Genomic DNA, 15,990 nt, shown 5'->3' on the forward strand with positions numbered 1-15,990 from the left:
AAGCATGGTAACCTTTCAGGTAAGTGAAGAGCTGAAATTATCGAAAATATTAAAGATGAGTTATATGTGCAGGGAATGTAAGGCTCAGTAGAATGTGCCTGTGAAAGTTTTTGGTTGGCTGTTAGAGAAAGAGTCTCATATTTATTTTCAAGGCCTAGAGTCTCAATTTTAAAAAAAGCAAACAAATTTGGGGAATTTATTAGTTTTCTTCTCATCTCAAATTGAAGCAAGGAAAAATGTTTTTCTAACATGAACAAACATGTGCAGATGGTAGAAATTTGATAGATATTGGTTTGTTCTATTCCAAGTCTCCCATGGAAGTTAATTAAACTCAAAGAATTTCTGAATTCCTTTTAAAATATACTGGTTATTCTGATGCTATTAATATCTATTATTAGTATTACTATTTATTATTAGTAGTATTTATTAATAGCATTGTGGTATCTATTCTTGGTAGTATTAGAAAAAAATGTTTCACTGAAAAATGGTTAGGATTGAAATAATTTCAACTTCAGTAACTCTTTCAGCAATCAAGAATTTTCAGCATGGCACTTCTAATAGATGTTGAACAGTTAAAAACAACAGATCACTGACTGGAGTTCCCAAAGTCTGCATGTGCAAGAGCCACAGCTTTGCAGAACCCTTCTCTAGACCTGCAAAGCTAGTTTCAAGATATGTCTAACTCTCTCCTATTCCATTAATAGTCCAATCTGCATTCTGCTTATATGTTATTTTAGCAAGAAAAAGAAATTTTTAAATATACCTGCTCAAGATGTACTAACTTATCATTGACCTTGTGCTTCTACAGCCTCTCTGCTACAGTGTGAAAGGTGCTTCCTATTGCTTATATGCATAAATAGTATTAATTTTGTGTTTTAAGACATGAGATAATTATTAGTGTAATATCAATTATTATACCAGTCAGGATCAAACTGACTGATAAACATTGCAACTCCAAGTGGAAATAAAAACAATGGATACATACTATATTTGTTATAAGACTTTGCTTCCGGCCCAGCTGTCTATCCTGTGGATTTAGACCATGCCAGAGGTTTGTATTATTGCTGTCCTTTAGACATCTTGAGCACTCAAGGACTTTTTACATTTTGAAAAACTACAGAAATAAAAGAATAGTCATCTGTAGTGGTAAAGAGATTCATTATACTTAAATGTTATCTTGCACAGCTTTTCTATATTTGACCTTTTAAATGCAGCAGCCCTTAAAGCTATTAAGACACACCAAAGCAGCTGTTAAAAATAAAAACAGCAAAGATTGCAAAAAGAGTAATAACTTGGATGTTCTCATTGAAATAAACCACAAAAGCACTTACATTTTGTGTAATAATGCATAATACCAGCAGCAATGAGAGGAAATCCATATTCTTACTGAATATATGTTTTCTAAACAGAAGTTGAAATGTTGCTAACATAAAACACAATAGAGTAGATGAGAGGTGATAACTCTCCTCCTATTCAATCTGTAAACAGTGGCCTGTACCACCTCAAGAAAAGAAAAATTGGGATTTTGCTTTCCTTTATTTCCAAAAGGAGCAATGGATAAACTTCAAAATACATGTCATGCTGTGGGAGTAAAGGCTCTACACTGGAATGCATAAAGAGACTTAGGGCATTCATTCTTCTCAGGATTGTATTGATCTCTCTTGGAATATTATGTCCTGTTCTAGACAGCAACTTCAAGAAAGACAGAGTTCAAGAGAGAGGTGCAATAGGAGAGAAGGTTGAAGAGTAATAAACATGTGTAGAGATCCAGAGAAGATAGCCTAAGAAGGAGAAGTTGAATGACCTTAGGCTGTTTAAATTTTTTTAAAAGTGATTACATTCTTCCTGTATGTAAAAGGCCACTGAAGGGGAATGGGGGCAACCCCTGGTTTATATCTCGAGTACTCAGGGCAAGTAGAAATAGGCTTGAACTGAAACACCAAAGATTCATATTACACAGCAGGAAAAACTTCCTAGTACTAAAGAACAAGAAGGACTGGGATAGACAATCAAGAAAATACTGCTGAAAAGATCTTCTGGAACAGGTTGGATAAGCATCCTCTCTGACATGAAATAGGGGATAACCTCCTTGAAGTCACTTTCAACTCCACCATTTACTTGTTGGTTGCAGTTGTGCAGATGCAGTTCTTACATCTCTTAAGCCACAGCCACTGTCTGTTCAGTAGAAGAAATGCTATTGGTATTTTTAATGAAGTGCTTAATCTGCCATTACTTAAAATGGCCATTCCCAACAAAACTTTTCCAAGAAGATAAAAATCAAGAATGTAAATAAAAAACTGGAGAAAGCCGGACAGATGGTAACATCTATGCAGCAGCAGTTTTTAACATGTTCACCAAACTAGGGATATACCAGGAGCAGAACAGAAATTTGGAATAAAAGACTTCACATAATTTTAGGATGAGACACAGAATAAGTTATTTCTGATAATAAAATAGACTTTTGAAATATTTTGCCCTCTATGGACTCTAGAACTCATTCTGCAAAACACACACTCAACTTTTAATATGTCTACGAATCTTAATCAACAAAGCACTTCTGTAGAAGCTTAAAGACAAGCACATTTAAATCTCTTTGAAACCAATTATAATTCTGCAGCAATTCTTCCAGACAACAAAGCAATCAATTATTTTCCCTGAAAGTTGATTTATTTTCCTCTTTCAAATAGAAACATTGAAAGAGAAAGGGCGTAAAGCAAAGTACAATAATGTATATTTTGTCATTAGAGGAAACATACAGTTTAAAGTTTTTTTTTCTCCTGCTTTGGGTAAGTTCAAATCTAAATGTTATTGTACTTTTCTTTTCTATACCTACTAGACCTGAAAAATCTGGCAGTTAGAGTTATCTGCTGAAAAGATGCATTCATTTACCTTAGACAGTGTGTAATCGATGTGTTCTGCTCCACATCAACAGAAAGGTCAAGAAAATCTTCATCTTTGCTACTAACCTGTTGCAAAACACATACATGTAAAACAGAGATGCCATACATCTAAATGCTGTTTATATCTTTAACAAATGCTAATGATATTTATTTCTGTACAAATTGCTCTTAGATAAAAGTAATTAATTTCAATGCTTTAATTTTTTTTTAGTTCAGTTTGAATAATGTTCAGTGTGATATTTATTAGTAACTCTACTAATCCAGCTTTCATATAATTTAGCTTCTTTCTATTCCACTTGTCCAATCCCACCAACCATGGGCCATCAATGACAGCCTACTGTTCAGTAAAGGTGAAGCATCCTCCCTTATATCATCTGGGATTGGTGCATTAAGTGTTTCCTTGTTATGTAACACAGCCTACCTTCTTTTATTATCAGAAATTTGTTTACCCTTTGTATAACATATTACAATATGCATTCACATTTTATTCTTACATAATTATTTCCACTATTAAGGATGCAATGAAGATAACTTCCAAATATATTTCTGTCACAAAAGTCATACTTTACCATGTTATCCTTTCTCTCTAGTGAGTATTGAAAAGTGTGGGTTTATATTTCTGGTTGACACGGCTACATTTCCCCATTGGATATTGTTCCTGGTCAATATTTTGATTTAAAAAAATTAAAATATTAAAGGTAAAAATGGCTCAGTGATAATATTTTGCAAAATCATTTTGGTGTTGCCAATCTTTTTTTTAGACAGAACAAGAGGAGAAAAACTTTACTGAGGAGTTTTTATCTAAAAAATTTAAGTCTGAATATTTTCAGAACTTCAGATCCCGATTTTTGCATTGAAAATTATTTTTCAATAAGAGTGTTTAATCTCAAAGGTGAAGTAATATTAACAAAAAATCATCCAAATGGCTAATTCTTGTAATACTTCAACTGAGTCAAAAGACTGCAGAAATACTTACTGCATATGAATTCAGTCATATTCATAACAATGTTTTTATAAAATTTTGCATGAACACCCCATGTTTTTGCCTCCTGTTGTATTTCTTTAGAATAACTAAATCAGATGGGAAAATAGTGAAGTCCAAATCAAGAACTTCTGTGAGGAGATGAATCCATTGTTCTGGCAGAAGTCCCTTACACTCAGATTTTTGCAGTGCTGTGGATGTGATAGTTATGTACCACCTTGAGCTCAAATTTGTTGTTATGTCAGGGATACTAGAAGCTTGGTGAATGCAGCCCATATCAGACCTGAATGCAGAGAAACACCTTTGGCTGGATTAATTTTGGTATTATCAGAGATGTACAGAGGCATAATGCACACCCAACTTAAATGAGCAGCAGTTCTTCAAACAAAAATCTTCCCTGAGACGTGACTTGACCCACAGAGGACAGGAAACCACAAAACTGGCTGCAATCAACTGCAGTATAAATATACAGCTAAAATTTGAAAGATAAAGCAACAAAGCTTCAGAGAACATCGTGTCTCTACAGCTGGAGCTAGAGTTCTGTCAGACACACTGAGTATCATGAGAACTTAAACACTTGAAAAAGTCCTTGGCAGGCAATGTGCTTCATCTGAGTGCCTCAAAAAGCTAGGAATTCTGTTATTGATTCCTGCACATCAAGTATTTCCTGGAAGGGAAGATGAACTACTTAGAGCTAGAATAATACAGATTAAAACTAAAGGTAGCTGGAAAACCAGATTCAAACGGCACTCTTTGTAAGTGAGAATAAGAATTGCTGAAATCTGAATGACCCTTCATGTACTGCTTATGAATATTTTAGCAAAGGAATAACTTTCATTCTGTTTTACTATTTTCCTAAGATTTCAAGTTACACTAATCCAAGGAAAACACACTGGAAAAACATCCTGAGTAGTTTATAGTATTTCTATACTCAGAGGAAGCTACAGACAAGATACATTTTCTATAAAGCTTCATCACTTTGAGTTACAAGTACAGAATTGTGCAGTTATGCTGTTACCCAAGGACACATCCTCACTTCACCAGTTTCTCAGAGTAAACATTAGATAATGATTTAGAATTAAGGCACAACTATTTAGAGAAGCTCGTCAGTTAAAAAATAATTCTAACCTTTCACTTATTTTAACTTGCTATTACTCAAGATTTTATAGTTGAAATAGATTGAATAATTAATTTTCAGTATCTCTGTCATGTGTTCACTTATACAAGCTTGTTCCAAACTTGCTCCAACATCTTACGTCAACTATCATTGTATCTCTTCTCCTCACCATCCTCCTCTGACCAAGTTCCTGGAAAAGCCACACATATTTTTTGGAATATTATTCTTTATGATTAGAAATATCAGACTATATTCTTTTGCACATCTGGTAGAACATGGGTAGAGTTCATCTCACCAAACTTCAGTTGTGTAAATCTCAGCTTGCTGTCTGAAGATACCTTCTCTGGGCACCTTCTCCCATCTTAACGCTGCTAATCTAATGCTGTGTTTTCTTTGAGGAAGCCCATAGTAGCAGCACTGATCTTAGTAAAAGTACGTCATTCTTGGGCCAGATCAGTTTGTTAACCCAGTTCTCACATTGCTGCACCAACAATTGCAACAGCTTAGTGACACCATGGAGCCAGGACAAGCTGCATGGAACAGAACACCAGATACTGCTAAAAACTTTGTTTCCTGAAACAGCCTAGAGACAGATGGAGAGAGTTTCCTGCAGAAGCTCCTTCACAATCTCCATCATCTGCAGGAGTAGAGATAACTAGTTCATCCTTGATGCCTATCAACTTTGCTTTACCAAGCAAAGGTTAGGTGATATTAATTCCAACCTTTGTAGAAGGTCAGTGTCACTGTTCTCCCCAAAGATTTTTTTTCCTGTGGTACTCTTTCATGCAACCTCACAGGAACAATTTAAAAAAATTATTTTTTTGCTCTTTCAATAGGAGCATGTGTTTGAAAAAGACAGTAGTAATCAATAGGAGACTTGCAATCAGTTTTCCCAACAAAAGTTAATTTTTACTTATAGCTCAAACATAAGGGATTTCAAACTGACATCATCCTCTAGAAAATATTAGGGAGATAAAAGAAAACAGTTTGTTAAAAATGAACCCTGTGTATACCTGTCAGACTCTTAAGATGGAATAAACACAAATCATCTTAACACTTCACTTTTATAAATATGATGTGAATAACTGTTCTCAATGTTACAGTGATACGGAAAGGTACTGATTCACTAGCAAGGATTTTAACTGTAGACATATGTATTAGGACAGCAAAACTTGGCAGAGATTAGCCAAGGAATGCTTAGAAAAATAAATTTTTAGAAAAGAATATACTCACTTCAAGAAGTAAATTCTACAGGAATATCCACAATTCTCAGATGTCTGAAAAGATTCATATATTCATATATACAAAATGTATCTATCTATTAATGGGCAACAACAACAAAAAAATCTATTCCAATGCTTACGGTTTCACAGTTCAAACATCTAGTTTCGTTAGTCAGTGTTCCCTGAAAAATCTCATGCACCCAGGTCAGTTCTTGTTTATTGTTCTCTTCAGCTTCATTCATGTTGCCATTTTTCAGTTTCCCATTTTGCTTTTCCTGTTTCTTCTCCTCCTGCAAAATGTCTGCAATGGTGTTGAGCAGGTAATTTAAAAACTCATGTGCATCCTGCTGCATGTAGTTGTCAAAGAGATCTGTGAAGAGAGTCAAGATTTGTACAGCTGAATATCCTTTCCTCAAAGAAAGAAAATTATATTTTTCCCCAAGTACTTGTACTGGCCCTTGCTCAGCAAAGTATTTGGAATCATCCCAAAGGACAGTTTTGCAGCCAGTCACCTTGGTTTCAATGAAGTTACTTTGGGGGAAAGCTTCATCTCACCTAACTCAAGCTGTCTAGAATAGTTACACTCATCAGAGTTGGTTGTGTAGGCTCCCATTACAGTCAATGAAGTAAGCAAGAGAGTGACTCATCCTAAATTACTTCCTTACACTAGACACTTACTGCCTAACTTTAGTCAGCACTGACTTCCATCCCCATATTCTGAGTCCCTCAGACACTCAGGAACATCACAGAGCTTTGACAGTAAGCCACATGGCTGGGAAAACTGAGGCCATAGGATGCTGACACACACTTGTGTACTGTGTCTGGGATGGAGTTACCTTTCCTCACAGTAGCCCACAGGATGCTGTGCTTTGTAGGTGTGCCTAAAATGGAGGTGAAGATGTACCAGTGTTTCAGCTGATGCTGAGCAGCGCTTGCACAGCATCAAGGCTGTCCCTCATCCCGCCCAAAGTCTGGTAGACTGGGTGTGAAAGAGGTTGGGAAGGGGACATAGGTGAGGTAGCTGACCCAAAAACTGGCCAAAGTCATATTTTGTGCCATGTGACTTCATGTTCATCACTAAAATCTAAGAGAAAGATGGGTGGGTTTTCATTATTAAGATATATCTCTTCCAAACAAAGTTCTACACATGCCAAGGCCCTATGTTCCAGGTAGTATCTGGAAATCATCTGTTGATGGGAGGTAGAGAATAAATCTCCTTTGGTTTTCCTTTCTTTCTGCATGTAATTTTTGGCTTTTTTTTTTTTAATTAAAATACTTAGATCTCAACTCATGAGGTTTTTTCCTCTTATCTTCTCCTCCCACCCTGCTAAGAGGAGGAGTGAGAGACAGGCTTGGTGGGTACCTGGCAGCCAGTTAAGGTTAACTCACTTCAAGTAATAATAATAACACCACCTAACAAAGCTCATTTTTCACACACAAGTCTGATGAGTAAAGACTTGTCTTGTTCAATACGAATTCCTTGCAGGAAGAGGGGAAAATATCCCAGTGGTGATTCAGTACAGATTTCTCCAGTAAAGGCTTAACTCGCCTACCATGTCAAAGAAAAAAGAATGTGTGTTCCCAGAAATGTGTATTTTATCCCCTGCTCCTGAAAAAGTTCACATGGATTTCCTCAGAAAATATTGTACAGAACCATTGGCTTTGTAGTGTCTAGCCTGGACATATAAGCAGGGTAATACACACTGACTCTGGCACTAATTTAAAAAAGCTGAAAACATAAGATCCAGTCTTTACAAGTGATCCCCAACAGTGTGGAGGCATTTATCACTAGATGACTCACAGTTAACTTTTTCATGATTTCAAATGTCTGCTCTGAAATGAACAGTCTGCCCATTTATATGCTGTCACCAGGAAGCAATTTCTTCCAGGTGTTTGACTCCTACTTTGTCTCTTCATTCAAAGCCTCTCTGTTTCTAAGCATACCATGCACACCAATATGAATCCAGGCCAAAATGGAGCTGTGACAGGCTTCTCTATCTCAAAATGTTCCTCATATCCCTTAGACAGAACTACTACAAGATTAGGTATATGCTGTTGCCAGCTTAATGTTCAAAAGGGGTCTCATGTTTCACCAAGTGAGACTGTGCCCACCACTTCCAAGAGCCAGAGCAGCAGCTGATGTGGAGTGGATTGACCACCCCACGTGTACCCGGCTCCTTATCCTCCATTGCAGACAATTCCTCTGGAATTTGTGGTGCCTGCAGCCTTCCTAGGTCACACAGTTTCTGTACTGCCAGCTGGCCTCAATGTTTCTCTCTGCCATACTCCACAAAAAAAAAAATTTAAAAATTACAGCAGTGTCACCCTATTCCCAGCCCTAGCTCACCCTACAGGAAGGTCTGCCCCACTGTGCTGTGAAAACATCACTAATTCACACACCTCTGGGAGCCTATGAAATCTGCTATGGTTATTTCAAGCATAATATCATTTACACAGATGCTAAAATAATAATACACCCCACAAAGTACTAAAAGCAATTTACAAATCTTACCTCTGTTTCTGATTAATATGATCACATTGCTCAATATTTATTTGTACTTCTTTGATCAATGCATTAATACCTTTCAGTTTTACACTTACCATTCTCCTTTCGTAACCTTGATATGAACTTCTTTGGTGGAATAACTCCAACTTTTTTCTTCTGAGTAGCAATACTGTGGAAAAGATCTGCCAGGCAAGTCAAGAGGTTTTCCTTCTTTTTCTGTTGGGCCTTGTATGATAATACATTTTCCCGAAATGGCCGGCAAAAATACAATGCCTGCAGCACGGAGTTACAGTAGCAGGTGTTCCCAAACTGCCACGCAGAATTTAAAACAAGATTAATCCCTGTGCATCACAACAAAACTAGCTGTTCTTTCAAATTCTGACTCCTGTCACTGTCACAAACCAGCCATTTTGCCATATAGTAGTTGCAGTAGAAATATATTTCCACACCCACCATGACACATGGAAAAAACTGTGGTGTTCTAAATTAACTAGGATACAAAGTAAAGGTTTCCACTTGTAAGAAAAACATTTTTTTGTACTGGATTTCATTAAGTTTATTCCATATCTGGGCTCTATTTACTGCTCAGTAGCAGAATGACTAATGTTTTCAATGGAAAAATTATTATATCTATATCATTTCTATGGAAACAAACAAGTGATTAAACACTCTTCTCACTCATTTTCCCCTTGGTCAAATAAAAAAGCTCCTCCTAAGAGTTGCCAATGCAGAAGGCTGTACCTAAACTTGTTCATACTTTCATCACTTCCTCCATCCTATTTCACACCTAAAATAGACTTTGAATTTTATTTAAGTGTATGTTCTAATCCCTGGAAATATTCATAGAACTGTTCTCCCTGGGGGTGTATGAAGCCATCTTCAAACATCTGATACAGTTTTACAACTCACTTTGCCTAAAATTGCAACATGAGCAGCACTTGAAAAAAAAAGACAATTCTGCATTAGAATAAGATTGATAAGAGCAGGGAAGAGAGAAAAACAAAACAAAACCAAACCAAGGAACTAAGCAAATTTCAAGTAACATCAAAATTGACCACTTACATTGACCAATCCAAAGTAGTGTTCATTGATTGGAAACTGCTCTGGGCCAATGTCTTTTTCCAGAGCAGAGGCATTGGTGCCCTATACAAAGGGGAAAAAAAATGAAAAAATGTCAGAACACAAACCAAACAACAGCAACAACAAAACATTAAAAAGGAAGAAATTATTTCGAATATTAAGATTCTAAAGTACAATTATGGACAGTATCGAGACAAAAAATAATTAATTCCTTTTAGCTATGATTAGCCACACTAACTCTGTCTTACTGATAGGCGCAACAGTCTCAAGAGCCACTAAAAATATTTGCAAATCTGGATAGTTGAGCTGGCCTGACATGGACCCTCTAGTAACAGATGACTAGAAATGAACAGGTCACAGCAGTGGTTCTTCCCACATCCACCTCCCCTTTATTTTTACTGTGTTCATGGCCATCTGGATCCCATTACTCTCTTGTCTCATAAAGACAGTAGTTGATCTTAAATACAACCCTAAAACCAGTTCTTAGATGGAAGGCAGGTTTTCTAAGCATTACTGAAACTCCTCTGAATCCCTTTGATTTAAACATCAGCCTGTAACAATACCTGGGTTTCAGATTGGCACCCAGTTCTAGCAACAACACAGATGTTGAAAGCAAGTGTAATATAACTGTTATTTTGTCCTATCTAACATTAAAGAGCACATAAATCCAAGATAGATCCCTTAGTATGTTCAGCTGTATCTTCAACATAAAAGTTGTTTAAGTAACTGCTGGTCTGTAAGCACAACCACTAATTTGGTATGTTACCTGTCATTTTACTATATTAAAATGCCCATTTTTGAACAAGCTTAAATTACTAAGCAAGTAAGGTAGGTTGCTGCCAAAGCAATTGTCATCACTCCTATACACATTATAAGCTTGCCCCATCCTCTGACAGCCTCACTTCAGATACTTACAGATGTTGATGAGTTCCCCTCTCAGCTCTCTCTCCTCCAAGCTGAACAGGCCCAGCTCCCTCAGCCTTTACTCACAAGACAGATGCTCCAATCCCTCACTCATCTTTGTTGCCCTCCACTGGACCTGCTCCAGGAGCTCCATGTCTCTCCTGCCCTGAGGAGCCCAGAGCTGGGCACAGCACTCCTGGTGTGGCCTCACCAGGGCTGAGTAGAGGGGCAGGATCCCCTCCCTCAGCCTGCTGGCAATGTCCTTCCTAATGCCCCCCAGGCCACCTTTGGCCTTCTCATCCCCATGGACACACTGCTGGCTCGTGGACAGTTTGTTGTCCACCAGAACCCCCAGGTCCTTCCCTTTGCAGCTGCTTTCCAGCAGGTCAATCCCAGCCTGTGCTGGTGCATGGGGTCACCCCTCCCCAGATGCAGGACCCTGCACTTGCCTTTGCTGGATTTCCTCCCTGCCCATGTCTCCAGCCTGGCAAGGCCCTTCTGAAGGGCTGCACAGCACTCTGGGGTATTGGCTGCTCCTCCCAGCTTGGTGCCATCACCAAACTTGCTGAGGAGGCATTTGCCACTTCATCCAAGTCATTGATGAATAAGTTAAACTCCCAATATTGAATAATGAGGGACACCACAAGTGTCAGGCCTCCAACCAGAACCTGTATCACTGATTGTGACTCTCTGGAGTCAACCAGTTCTCAATCCATCTCACTGTCCACTCATCCAGACCATACTTCTTGAATTTGTCTATGAGGACATTGTGAGAGACAGTGTTGAAAGCCTTGGTGAAGTCAAGGCAGACATTTGCTTAGACTTCATCAGCTAAAATTTTCAAAGTAACTGGTAATCAGATTTAGAATTCTCATGTCCCTTCCCCATCTTCTCCCCAAGGCCTGATTTCTGTTTCCTTACTGCACCTACCATCACCACTGCTTGCCAAATCAGATTATTATTTCATGCCAACTCATTAAAGGAAGATTTAGTCAACAGCATTAGCAGTGTGAAACTCAGCACAGGTACTCTTTGAGAATTTGCAAGCCTTGAAAGTAAAAACTTCTCCTTTAAGTTGGCAAGTTCCAGAAAGCTCCCAAGATTTCATATTTCATATCCCCTTCTCAGATCTTTTTCCATTCTCTCACTTTCTCTCACATACACAGAGTTCATTGCTCAGACCAAGTATATGTTATTTCTCAGAAAATCCTTTGAGACTGAAGTACCTCACAGACACAGGCCTCCATGAGAAGATTCATAAGGGATATATGTTCTCACCAGACTCTGCTAAGCCTTGGTGGGAAACTTGGGAAAAAAGATTGATTAATACAAAGCAAATATTGGCTACCATTCAACAGAGATGACAGTGTGATAATTACGTAAGTCTCATATGAAGATTAGTTTCATTGCTTGGAAAGTCAGCCTTGCCAAAGATGCACATATTCAGCAAACCATTCCAAGAGGGAAGAAGCTGATAAATATTTGCCTATCTGATATTAGCAGTGAAGCAAACAGCCACTGTTACCCTCAAAACCTTGTCTGACACAAGAGAAACATGACTACAGAAGATTAATGCAGCTTCTGAGGAAAAACATCTTCACATTAATACTCATTGTACAGCATTCAGATCAAAGCAAAGGTTTTCTTTGAATTCACTTTGAACATTACAATTGAGTTCCCTAAAAGAAAAATGAAATGGGTGTTTTTTTCCAGTTTTGTAGGAAGTATTCTCCACACTGAAATAAATTCTCCCTCTACAGTTCATGGAAAATATTATCTCTAAAAAGTAACCTCCTACACTTTCATGAAACTACAGGTTAGTGTATTCTGTTAGACAAATATGATGCAAGTGCTGTGCTAATTAGTTGTCCTACATTACTCATTTGCCTTTCCTCCAGGCCAGGGTTTCTTACTCCAGAGGATGCCAGATGGCTGGACAAACCCTTTCTTGTATTTAAATTTTCTTGTAAATATTGTGAGAAAGATCAAGAATCAGGATTAACCAAACAATATTATCACTGAAAACCAAATAAATTAATGATGCATACTTCACGTATGCCATACTAACTAATCTTCATATAAAAACCCCACATTGCACAGAAATTTCTAAAGTACTTGCTGTTGAAAAAAACACATGCTTAGTAACATCTCGTCATGGAGCTTTTCTACCTCTCCCAATCCAGGCCTTGGCTGTTGCAAATATAAAATAAAGTACAATGTGACAGTGACCCAACAAAACATGAGGTTAAATTCAATTTTTGAGTAAACTGACATAACCCACTCAGACTTCATTAGGAGTAGGGCCTTCTTGTATCAAAGGTAATTTCAGTTATATTTTAATTTATTCTGAGGTCTCCAAAAGGATACTGTTAGATCCAAGGAAAAAGAAGTCTAGGAACATGGGGAAGAGGCACAAAGACCTGATGCTTCAAAGAAGGATATATTCCTTATATGGAGAAAAAAATGTAGACAGGCCACTTAGTAAAACTCAAACCATGTCACACTGTATATAAATTACTTGTTTTGCATATGAAGTCTCCTTAATAAACAGTTGACATGAGGACAGAAGAAGAAAATTTTTCCAAGAAAGTATACAAGGAACTGCACACCCAATCCAGGTTTAAACTGGAAAAAGTATATTACTAGGGATGTGTTAAAGGTGGTTGAGAATTCAGATTAAATCAACCATATATAATGGAAAACATATTCGTTAGTCTACTGATGTTACTCTACAGCAAACATCAACCACGACTGTTTTTCCAGCGTATTTGTGTTTGTTCTCACTCCCAGCAAGTAATTTTGATTACTTCTACAGTGAAAACCTGCTCAGACATTTTAATGCAACCACTCTCTATTGTTTTTTAAAAGCTTCAGCTAGGAGAAATATCCTACCACAGATGAATCTACTGTAGTTCCATAAAAATAAGCAAGACCAGCAGTGTAGCTACAGAGCCTGAAATGAGGAGAGGCTGCATAAGTCACTGAAGTGGGATTTGGGGAGTATTAAATAAAGTCATATCAGAGTATAGAGACAGTAAAGGAGACTGGCTCCTTCTTAAAAGATACACTAGTGAAGGAAATGCAGTGGAGTGACTGTGGTATGCAGACCTTATGAGGGTGAGAACTAGGTCAATGTGGAAACTCCTACTGTGCATTCTGTGGTGTTGGAACCTTGATTTCCCAGTTTTACCACTTAATTCAACAATTAATATTCAGCCCTCGTAAAAAGACATACAGCTAGAGACATAGCCAAGCACAGGTCAATTCAGGCCAAGATTTTGCCACAGCATGGCTCCAAAAACATTTCAGCCATATGACCTATATTTTTTTCCTCTTGTTATTTTGTCCTGGACTTTCCAAAGAATAAGACTACTGGTTTACTTTTCAGTTTAAATTTCTGAATATGTTGCAAAGAGTTTCATTTGTGCTTTGGATCACATGAAATAGATTAGGTTAAAAAAACCCCTGCTGTTCCTTTACACTTTAGCATATATATAAAAAAAAAAAGAGTCAGGATAAAAAAGAAGTCCCAGATTAGTTCATTAAATCACATGTAGAAAAGTAATGTAAATACAATTATTTTAAGGAGGATGAGAAATGGACAAGAGCTAATAAGAAAGATACTGTCAACAGAAGACAGCAAATCAGACTAAACTTTGTACTGTGACAGAGCTATGAAAATGGCTCTAACTTTCTAGAAATATACATGTGTTTAATTTAAAGTAAACGGATACAGTAAAGAAATTAGACCCTTCATAAGCCCCCTATTAAGTGGGTATCACTAAATAAACAGAAACATGGTATGAAAAAGAAAAAATTAATTAAATTTTTCTTTGTACAGAATAATATGTCTGTACAAAGACCAAAAAAATGAAATAAGAAGAAATATCATGTTCACAAGAAAATCTAAAAAATGTAACAAAAACATATAAAAATTGAATAATTAAAACAGAAACTTCAATACACGAAGAGCAAGAGATAATGAAGGAAGATGGCTGGTCCGTATGAAGGGTTTCGGACCATATACATTTAGAGACTAGATTTCTTTTTTCTTAGTATTTGGGGAAAGCAAGAGCAACACGATAATTTCTTGAAGGAAGAAAACTGAAGACTTAAGACAAACTAATGATGATATTTGGCTGGTAGAAGAAAAATTAGAGTAAAAATAGAAATGGCTTCAGGGCTAGGCAGCCTGAGTTGAAGGATTTTGGAAGGCACAGCACATGGAAGGGAAGGAAAAAAGAGAATAAAGAAAGATGAGGAAGGCCTCCTGGCCAAAAATGGCAGTGGTGGATAACTCAAAAGAGAGGAGGTAATTGTAAAACCTGAAATTAGTACCCAGAAGCAACACAAAGAACCAAGAGTAAAAGGAGAACTAGCAATAGCACAGCATGCAGCATACATGCAGCTGCTTTCAAAGATGCATCACCTGTCCCCAGTGCTGGTCTTTGGCTATCCTCAGGAATGACCTCGACTTTCAGAGAGATATGGTGAGTAACTGAAATAGCTGAACCAGCCTTCTTAAAAACTCATCTATATTAAATGCCAAATGTGAAGAATTTCTGTAATTTTACAAAGTCTAAGTCCCACAAGATGGTTGAATTTAACCAGATCAGCTCTCCCTTCATTCTGTGAGGAAATGCTTTTTGTTCCTCCAGCAAAACTATTTTGGGTCTTTTTGACCACAAGAAGAAAGAGGAAAGAGACGAGTCTATGAAAACACAGAGGAGATCATAGTAAACAGTAAAAGAACCTTGACTGACCGAAAAACCACTGTGTATTCAAATTTTTTAGGAGAGATGATTTATCAAAATATATCTAAATAAATTATTTTTGTGTGTTTTTTCCAGAGAGTCTTCTGATCATTAAGGCAAATTATAAGAGCTTGAAAGGAGAGACCTAACCTTTTTTCTTGCTGGGTACACTAAGCTATCTCTATTTACAGACCTAAGTATCACATATACCACAAATAGCTTCAGCCCTATTCTGTGTGGTTTCCAAGAAATGGATAAAAATTGCAAGACCAGAAATCCTGAACCACTTAAAACCTTGGACAGAGTTTTTAAGGTACTCCGTCTTACATAGCTGATAAACTTGGTTTTCTCAAAGCACAAAGCAACCAAGTACTGCAAATGAGGCTCTATTGAAGTGCTGCAAGTCCAGTGTCTATATCCATAAGTAATTAAAAAAAAATATTGACCTTTAAACTTTCCAAGATTAGACAGCTTTTACCAAACTGCAACTCAACATTCTCTTGTGAGTCTTTCAGTATCCCCAGC

At 37.2% G+C, this 15,990-nt stretch overlaps 1 protein-coding gene across 1 annotated transcript in view; it reads right to left on the minus strand.

The window, feature by feature from the left end:
• The window catches only part of USP46 (ubiquitin specific peptidase 46), a 33,869-nt gene that overhangs the window by 10,082 nt on the left and 7,797 nt on the right, over nucleotides 1-15,990 (minus strand). Inside the window, exons 2-5 of the mRNA XM_059471469.1 lie at nucleotides 9,791-9,871; nucleotides 8,824-9,037; nucleotides 6,363-6,592; nucleotides 2,890-2,966 (exon numbers count right to left, since the gene is read on the minus strand). Of these exons, the coding sequence (XP_059327452.1) occupies nucleotides 2,890-2,966; nucleotides 6,363-6,592; nucleotides 8,824-9,037; nucleotides 9,791-9,871 (602 nt within the window). The remainder of the gene's footprint in view (nucleotides 1-2,889; nucleotides 2,967-6,362; nucleotides 6,593-8,823; nucleotides 9,038-9,790; nucleotides 9,872-15,990) is intronic.

Source organism: Ammospiza nelsoni, chromosome 4 (genome assembly GCF_027579445.1).
Source record: "Ammospiza nelsoni isolate bAmmNel1 chromosome 4, bAmmNel1.pri, whole genome shotgun sequence".
Taxonomy (NCBI): domain Eukaryota; kingdom Metazoa; phylum Chordata; class Aves; order Passeriformes; family Passerellidae; genus Ammospiza; species Ammospiza nelsoni.